Raw genomic sequence first — 10,114 nt, 5'->3', positions numbered from 1 at the left:
AATAATTTACTTTGTATGGCTGCAGCCCATGTTTAAATAATAAATACATCAAGCCTTGTATTGTATTTATTGGTCTTTTCATTGTTTAATCGACTAAACTGGGATTTTATAACAATTAGTATGCAGAAGTAGGGTAAAGGGAATAGTGACCCGTTGTAACCCCTTTAATACTTTTTTTACACACGCTACTACAATTCACTAACACTAACAAAGCCCGCGCATGCGCAGAACATACATTTGCACAGTTTCAGCAAGCAATGATTGACAGAAAATTTGCACATTAGGAAGATAGCAGGGATGCACCTTAACGTTAAGCTAATCGTTTATCAAAAAATTTCCACCGTTTCCGTTGAAACACTTCGAAATATTATCGATAAAGAAATTATCAAGATAAATTGTATCTCGTTTTTAACCGAAACGAAAAGCTTTCGTTAACGGTAAAAACGTTAACAAAAACGTGATACTTTATGTTTGAATTGTGCTGGCAATGCTATAGCCATGGTGAAGCCGTAAGGTGGTAACAACGAGCGCACATACACACACAAATTCCATATAATTTGTTTGTGTAATTCGTTGGTGGTAATGTCAAAAACACTCTGAGAAATGTTCGTACTGTCAAAATTCATGAGAAAAGTTGCAATCAGCTTGGCTAATGCTTTCACCTTTAATGACTCCGCCATCAATCAGCTTTGCCAGCATAGTTTGAAATTAATAATCAACATAAACGATTTGATTCCGTTTTGATACGGCAGAAAACGAAACGAAATCATTTCGTTAATTTCACGTTCTTAACGTTAATAAACGAAACGAAATGACTTTGTTTCGTTTATTAACGTTAATTATCGTAACGAAATGATATCGGTTCGTTGGTTAAGCATGCCTGGAAGATAGGAAGGTATTGATATAGAAGTACTATATATATGCAAGTGACAGAACGATCTTTTTGGCAACAACTTTTTTTCTGTACTGAACAAAAAAAAAAAAATGAGCCACTAACAAAAGACGTATAACCACTCATCACGAATACAAAAGAGCAAATAAATATATTGTATTAAAATCAAAAAATGAGCATAAGTAAAATAAAAGAGTGGGAAGAATTCACAGCACTCGGAATTCGTTCGGCACTCAATGAGTAGCCACATATTCGGAAGTAAAGTGATCGTGAGGTGAGAATTAACAGCTGGCTAGAAAACGCTTATCGTACAAAGCTGATAAACTTACGTACCTATAAATAACAAGTAAAGGTGTCTAAGTTCGGGTGTAACCGAACATTATATACTCAGCGTGAGCTTCAATTGTACATTTCATTTCAGATAAATTACTTTTCTACATAACACGTGGCACCGCCCGTTTAAAAAAAATTTCTCCCCATTTCCTCTTACAATAAAACTTGATAAGTGAAATATCATTGATTCAAAACTATTTTATTGCTAAGTTATAGCTTACGATTCTAGTCTACGACCCTTTTAAACTTGTTTTATATCTAAGTTGCCGTGGTCTTTAACCAATCCCATCCATTTTTACTAGAAATATTCTCTGCTATTAAGAAAATATGTGTACACAATTTCATTACGATATGTTAATTTTTCTTCGAGTTATGGCTCCCGAAACGTAGAAAGTTGCTTAGTCATAAAAGGGGCGGTGCCACACCCATTTTCAAAAATTTTAGTGTTTTCCAATTTAATGTTATAATTCAATTTACAAAATAAAATCCTATTGATACAAACCTCTTTTTCGCTAAGATATAGCTTATTATTTTCGTCTACGACCCTTTTAAAAATTTTTTATATAAAAGTGGGCGTGATCTTTAACCGATCTCGTCCATTTTTTCTAGAAAATTTCTATTTAATATTTCCTGCTATAGGGAAAATTTGAGTACCAAATATTATTACGATCCGTTAATTTTTCTTCGAGTTATGGCTCCCTAAACATAGAAAATTGCTTAGTGATATAAGGGGCGGTGCCACGCACATTTTTTTAAATTTGAAGTTTTTCCTATTTATTGTTATATATACACTTGGGAAATGAAATACCATTGATATAAAGCTCTTTTTTGCAAAGATAAAGCTTATTTTATTCGTCCATGATCCTTTTTAAAATCTTTTATATAAAAGTGGGCGTGGTCCTTAACCGATTTCGTTAATTTTTCTTCAAATCATTCCTCATAGTAAAGGCAACCTCTCTGCCGAATTTTGTTACGATAGGTTTAACGATTTTTAATTTATGATTAATAATATTTGTAAAATTGATTTTATCATAAGTGGGCGGTGCCACGCCCATTTTGAAAATTTTTTATCAAGAGTCTTAGTATCAGTCCACGTGTCAAATTTATACATTCTAGGTGTATTATTTACTAAATTATCAGGTTTGTTGTGTTTTCCAAAAGTTTATATATATAAAAAGTGGGCGTGGTTATCATCCGATTTCGCCCGTTTTCAATACCAATCTATTCTGGGTCCAGATGAGCTAGTGTACCGAATTTGGTGAAGATATCTCAATATTTACTCAGGTTATCGTGCTAACCGGCGAACGGACGGGCGGACGGACATTGCTCAACCAAATTTTTTTCGATACTGATGATTTTGATATACGGAAGTCTATATCTATCTCGATTCCTTTATACCTGTACAACCAACCGTTATCCAATCAAAGTTAATATACTCTGTTTACAAAGCACGTTGAGTATAAAAATACAGAAGAGTAAATGAAACGCTGACGCTCATAAACGTGTGGGTAAGAGTCAAAGCTAAACGCTTTCAGCAACTGCTCGGCGGACTAAGTTGAGGCATTTAGTCGCCACATTGACTGGAGTGAAGCAGTGCGCATTTAAAAACGAAACGGAACGTTGTGTTAACGCGGCGATTCGAATTTTTGGTTGCGCGTGCAGCTTGTATTACGATATGCTTATGGAAATTTTATGCAATTGAAATAACAAAAATAGAAAATATATAAATATAAAAAAGCTACTATGGGAGGCTCCACGGTGTTTTATATTAAAAAAAAAAAAGTTACATATTTCATTTTTATGGGTTTTTTTTCTTAAGTCACATCAATCTCTATGTTTTAAAATTTATTTGAGAAAAAAAGTGTTTTTATTAAAATTCTATTTCGCAGACAGTAAACAAAGAGATCAGCCAATATGTGTTTTTCAATTTCCTGCGTCGCTTCCACGATAAGCCCAACATGGCGAATGAGTGATTTAAAAGTAAACAAGCAAAAGCAAAAAGTTATCAAAAATTAATAAATCACAAGAAAACGTAAACAACTGCAAAATTAGTGATTTATAAAATGCGTGAAATAAATGTATAAAACCGACAACAACAATTTTCATGTAAGAGCAGAAAGTATTAACTAAAGTTTAAGCTAGAATAAACAGACGTGTAGAGATGCATGTAAACAGTATAGTTACACATATTAGGGTGGTTCTTAATAATTAAATCAACAATTTTTTGGCTTCTCATCACTTTGTAACGGAAATACCATGGTCAAAGGCATGACATATAGATTTTGGCTCCCATTGGGACGGTAAAGGCTTATCGTACATGAGTCAACGTTTATATTTTGATATGAAGGATCTAAATAAAACATTTAAAGAAATCTTTATCCAACCAAACTAAGGAGTAATGGCAGTACAGACCATCGATAAATAGATTGACTATTAAATTTTTTAATTTTACTTTAAAAATAGAAAAAATCATTTTTTAGGGCTATATTTCGGTCAGAAACTATCACTTTTCATATTGAAATATCTATGCTTCAGAAGATGTAAACCTAAAGCAGTAAACTAAAAATAGCAGTGGCAATTTTTATCAAACATCGTCAACTAAATTCTTCTTGTTTTTTCGATATTTCAAGAAATCACTTCTATATAACTGAAACTACTATGCAAACCAAACAAAGTACAAATTATATGTCTCTCTATCTCCCAAAATGGTATGCTGGACATTTAAAACTGTTGTGAATACAATAATCACCTACATATGTTTGCTTCCTTAGTTTGGTAGCCAAAAACCACACAAAGAACAGCAATAAAAAAATTAAGCGAACTGCATCGCCTAATTTCCCCTCCTGATGCACTTAGTGCTTAGCATGAATACCTGCTTTCTCTATTCTAATAGAGAACAAGGCAAGACTTCAAAATATCTCTGAGCTAAAGAGCAGAAAAATGATAAAGCATATGAAAGTTATAAGAAAACAAGTAAGGAAGATTAAGTTCGGGTGTAACCGAACATTACATACTCAGTTGAGAGCTATGGTGACAACATAAGGGAAAATAACCATGTAGGAAAATGAACCGAGGGAAACCCTGGAATGTGTTTGTATGAGATGTGTATCAAATGAAAGGCATTAAAGAGTATTTTATGAGGGAGTGGGCCATAGTTCTATAGGTGGACGCCATTTAGGGATATCGCCATAAAGGTGGATCAGGGTTGACTCTAGAATTTGTTTGTACAATATGGGTATCAAACGAAAGGTGTTAATGAGTATTTTAAAAGGGAGTGGGCCTTAGTTCTATAGGTGGACGCCTTTTCGAGGTATCGCAATAAAGGTGAACCAGGGGTGACTCTAGAATGCGTTTGTACAATATGGGTATCAAACAAAAGGTGCTAATGAGTATTTTAAAAGGGAGTGGGCCTTAGTTCTATAGGTGGTCGCCTTTTCGAGATATCTCCATAAAGGTGGACCAGGGGTGACTCTAGAATGCGTTTGTACAATATGGGTATCAAACGAAAGGTGCTAATGAGTATTTTAAAAGGGAGTTGGCCTTAGTTCTATACGAGGACGCCGTTTCGAAATATCTCCATAAAGGTGGGCCAGGGGTGACTCTAGAGTGTGTTTGTACAATATGGGTATCAAACAAAAGGTGTTAATGAGTATTTTAAAAGGGAGTGGGCCTTAGTTCTATAGGTGGACGCCTTTTCGAGGTATCGCAATAAAGGTGAACCAGGGGTGACTCTAGAATGCGTTTGTACAATATGGGTATCAAACAAAAGGTGCTAATGAGTATTTTAAAAGGGAGTGGGCCATAGTTCTATAGGTGGACGCCATTTAGGGATATCGCCATAAAGGTGGATCAGGGTTGACTCTAGAATTTTTTTGTACAATATGGGTATCAAACGAAAGGTGTTAATGAGTATTTTAAAAGGGAGTGGGCCTTAGTTCTATACATGGACGCCGTTTCGAAATATCTCCATAAAGGTGGGCCAGGGGTGACTCTAGAATGTGTTTGTACAATATGGGTATCAAACAAAAGGTGCTAATGAGTATTTTAAAAGGGAGTGGGCCTTAGTTCTATAGGTGGTCGCCTTTTCGAGATATCTCCATAAAGGTGGGCCAGGGGTGACTCTAGAATGCGTTTGTACAATATGGGTATCAAACAAAAGGTGCTAATGAGTATTTTAAAAGGGAGTGGGCCTTAGTTCTATAGGTGGTCGCCTTTTCGAGATATCTCCATAAAGGTGGACCAGGGGTGACTCTAGAATGCGTTTGTACAATATGGGTATCAAACGAAAGGTGCTAATGAGTATTTTAAAAGGGAGTTGGCCTTAGTTCTATAGGTGGACGCCTTTTCGAGGTATCGCAATAAAGGTGAACCAGGGGTGACTCTAGAATGCGTTTGTACAATATGGGTATCAAACAAAAGGTGTTAATGAGTATTTTAAAAGGGAGTGGGCCTTAGTTCTATAGGTGGTCGCCTTTTCGAGATATCGCCATAAAGGTGGACCAGGGGTGACTCTAGAATGCGTTTGTACAATATGGGTATCAAACAAAAGGTGTTAATGAGTATTTTAAAAGGGAGTGGACCTTAGTCCTATAGGTGGACGCCTTTTCGAGGTATCGCAATAAAGGTGGACCAGTGGTGACTCTAGACTTTGTTTGTACGATATGGGTATCAAACGAAAGGTGTTAATGAGTATTTTAAAAGGGAGTGGGCCTTAGTTCTATAGGTAGACGCCTTTTCGATATATCGGCATAAAGGTGGACCAGGGGTGACTCTAGAATGCGTTTGTACAATATGGGTATCAAACGAAAGGTGTTAATGAGTATTTTAAAAGGGAGTGGGCCTTAGTTCTATAGGTAGACGCCTTTTCGATATATCGGCATAAAGGTGGACCAGGGGTGAATCTAGAATGCGTTTGTACAATATGGGTATCAAACAAAAGGTGTTAATGAGTATTTTAAAAGGGCGTGGGGCTTAGTTCTATAGGTGGACGCCTTTTCGATATATCGGCATAAAGGTGAACCAGGGGTGGCTCTAGAATGCGTTTGTACAATATGGGTATCAAACAAAAGGTGTTAATGAGTATTTTAAAAGGGAGTGGGCCTTAGTTATATAGGTGGTCGCCTTTTCGAGATATCTCCATAAAGGTGGACCAGGGGTGACTCTAGAATGCGTTTGTACAATATGGGTATCAAACGAAAGGCGCTAATGAGTATTTTAAAAGGGAGTTGGCCTTAGTTCTATACGTGGACGCCGTTTCGAAATATCTCCATAAAGGTGGGCCAGGGGTGACTCTAGAATGTGTTTGTACAATATGGGTATCAAACAAAAGGTGTTAATGAGTATTTTAAAAGGGAGTGGGCCTTAGTTCTATAGGTGGTCGCCTTTTCGAGATATCGCCATAAAGGTGGACCAGGGGTGACTCTAGAATGCGTTTGTACAATATGGGTATCAAACAAAAGGTGCTAATGAGTATTTTAAAAGGGAGTGGGCCATAGTTCTATAGGTGGACGCCATTTAGGGATATCGCCATAAAGGTGGATCAGGGTTGACTCTAGAATTTTTTTGTACAATATGGGTATCAAACGAAAGGTGTTAATGAGTATTTTAAAAGGGAGTGGGCCTTAGTTCTATAGGTGGACGCCTTTTCGATATATCGGCATAAAGGTGAACCAGGGGTGACTCTAGAGTGCGTTTGTACAATATGGGTATCAAACGAAAGGTGCTAATGAGTATTTTAAAAGGGAGTTGGCCTTAGTTCTATACGTGGACGCCGTTTCGAAATATCTCCATAAAGGTGGGCCAGGGGTGACTCTAGAGTGTGTTTGTACAATATGGGTATCAAACAAAAGGTGTTAATGAGTATTTTAAAAGGGAGTGGGCCTTAGTTCTATAGGTGGACGCCTTTTCGAGGTATCGCAATAAAGGTGAACCAGGGGTGACTCTAGAATGCGTTTGTACAATATGGGTATCAAACAAAAGGTGCTAATGAGTATTTTAAAAGGGAGTGGGCCATAGTTCTATAGGTGGACGCCATTTAGGGATATCGCCATAAAGGTGGATCAGGGTTGACTCTAGAATTTTTTTGTACAATATGGGTATCAAACGAAAGGTGTTAATGAGTATTTTAAAAGGGAGTGGGCCTTAGTTCTATACGTGGACGCCGTTTCGAAATATCTCCATAAAGGTGGGCCAGGGGTGACTCTAGAATGTGTTTGTACAATATGGGTATCAAACAAAAGGTGTTAATGAGTATTTTAAAAGGGAGTGGGCCTTAGTTCTATAGGTGGTCGCCTTTTCGAGATATCGCCATAAAGGTGGACCAGGGGTGACTCTAGAATGCGTTTGTACAATATGGGTATCAAACAAAAGGTGTTAATGAGTATTTTAAAAGGGAGTGGGCCTTAGTCCTATAGGTGGACGCCTTTTCGAGGTATCGCAATAAATGTGGACCAGTGGTGACTCTAGACTTTGTTTGTACGATATGGGTATCAAACGAAAGGTGTTAATGAGTATTTTAAAAGGGAGTGGGCCTTAGTTCTATAGGTAGACGCCTTTTCGATATATCGGCATAAAGGTGGACCAGGGGTGAGTCTAGAATGCGTTTGTACAATATGGGTATCAAACAAAAGGTGTTAATGAGTATTTTAAAAGGGCGTGGGGCTTAGTTCTATAGGTAGACGCCTTTTCGATATATCGGCATAAAGGTGGACCAGGGGTGACTCTAGAATGCGTTTGTACAATATGGGTATCAAACGAAAGGTGTTAATGAGTATTTTAAAAGGGTGTGGGGCTTAGTTCTATAGGTGGACGCCTATTCGATATATCGGCATAAAGGTGGACCAGGGGTGACTCTAGAATGCATTTGTACAATATGGGTATCAAACAAAAGGTGTTAATGAGTATTTTAAAAGGGAGTGGGCCTTAGTTCTATAGGTGGTCGCCTTTTCGAGATATCGCCATAAAGGTGGACCAGGGGTGACTCTAGAATGCGTTTGTACAATATGGGTATCAAACAAAAGGTGTTAATGAGTATTTTAAAAGGGAGTGGGCCTTAGTTCTATAGGTAGACGCCTTTTCGATATATCGGCATAAAGGTGGACCAGGGGTGACTCTAGAATGCGTTTGTACAATATGGGTATCAAACAAAAGGTGTTAATGAGTATTTTAAAAGGGCGTGGGGCTTAGTTCTATAGGTAGACGCCTTTTCGATATATCGGCATAAAGGTGGACCAGGGGTGACTCTAGAATGCGTTTGTACAATATGGGTATCAAACAAAAGGTGTTAATGAGTATTTTAAAAGGGCGTGGGGCTTAGTTCTATAGGTAGACGCCTTTTCGATATATCGGCATAAAGGTGGACCAGGGGTGACTCTAGAATGCGTTTGTACAATATGGGTATCAAACAAAAGGTGTTAATGAGTATTTTAAAAGGGAGTGGGCCTTAGTTCTATAGGTGGTCGCCTTTTCGAGATATCGCCATAAAGGTGGACCAGGGGTGACTCTAGAATGCGTTTGTACAATATGGGTATCAAACAAAAGGTGCTAATGAGTATTTTAAAAGGGCGTGGGGCTTAGTTCTATAGGTGGACGCCTTTTCGAGATATCGCCATAAAGGTGGACCAGGGGTGACGCTAGACTTTGTTTGTACGATATGGGTATCAAACGAAAGGCGTTAATGAGTATTTTAAAAGGGAGTGGGCCTTAGTTCTATAGGTGGACGCCTTTTCGATATATCGCATTAAGGTGGACCAGGGGTGACTCTAGAATGCGTTTGTACAATATGGGTATCAAACAAAAGGTGTTAATGAGTATTTTAAAAGGACGTGGGGCTTAGTTCTATAGGTGGACGCCTTTTCGAGATATCGCCATAAAGGTGGACCAGGGGTGACTCTAGAATGCGTTTGTACAATATGGGTATCAAACAAAAGGTGTTAATGAGTATTTTAAAAGGGCGTGGGGCTTAGTTCTATAGGTGGCGCCTTTTCGATATATCGGCATAAATGTGGACCAGGGGTGACTCTAGAACCTGTTTGTACGATTTTAGTATCAATTTAAAGGTATTAATGAGAGTTTTAAAAGGGAGTGGTGGTAGTTATATATGTGAAGGCGTTTTCCAGATATCGACCAAAATGTGGACCAGGGCGACCCAGAACATCATCTGTTGGATACCGCTAATTTATTTATATATGTAATACCTGCCAAGAATTCAAGGGTTTTTTATTTCGCCCTGCAGAACTTTTTCATTTTCTTCTACTTAATATGGTAGGTGTCACAACCATTTTACAGAGTTTTTTCTAAAGTTATATTTCGCGTCAATAAACCAATCCAATTACCATGTTGCATCCCTTTTTTCGTATTTGGTATAGAATTATGGCATTTTTTTCATTTTTCGTAGTTTTCGATATCGAAAAAGTGGGCGTGGTCATAGTCGGATTTCGTTCATTTTTTATACCAGATAAGTACGTGAACTAAGTGCAGTAAAGATATGTCGATTTTTGCTCAAGTTATCGTGTTAACGGCCATGCGGAAGCGCAGACGGACGACTGTGTATAAAAACTGGGCGTGGCTTCAACCGGTTTCGCCCATTTTCACAGAAAACAGTTAGCGTCATAAAATCTATGCCCCTACCAAATTTCAAAAGGATTGGTCAATTTTTGTTCGACTTATGGCATTAAAAGTATCCTAGACAAATTAAATGAAAAAGGGCGGAGCCACGCCCATTTTGAAATTTTCTTTTATTTTTGTATTTTGTTGCACCATATCATTACTGGAGTTGAATTTTGACATAATTTCCTTACATATATATTAGATATAAAATTTTTTGTTAAAATTTTACTTAAAACAATTTTTTTTTTAAGTGGGCGTGGTCCTTCTCCGATTTTGCAAATT

The 10,114-nt window shown here is 37.5% G+C and overlaps 1 protein-coding gene across 1 annotated transcript in view; it reads left to right on the top strand.

The window, feature by feature from the left end:
- Positions 1–2,821: 2,821 nt before the first annotated feature.
- Positions 2,822–10,114, top strand: part of LOC137252290 (uncharacterized) — a 114,901-nt gene continuing 107,608 nt past the window's right edge. Inside the window, exon 1 of the mRNA XM_067787795.1 lies at positions 2,822–3,331. Coding sequence (XP_067643896.1) covers positions 3,302–3,331 — 30 coding nt within the window. The 5' untranslated portion in view covers positions 2,822–3,301. The remainder of the gene's footprint in view (positions 3,332–10,114) is intronic.

This window comes from Eurosta solidaginis, chromosome 5 (assembly GCF_040869045.1).
Source record: "Eurosta solidaginis isolate ZX-2024a chromosome 5, ASM4086904v1, whole genome shotgun sequence".
In the NCBI taxonomy this organism is placed as follows: domain Eukaryota; kingdom Metazoa; phylum Arthropoda; class Insecta; order Diptera; family Tephritidae; genus Eurosta; species Eurosta solidaginis.
Note: the sequence above shows the minus strand (reverse complement) of the source record. Positions and strands in the feature narration are given on the sequence as shown.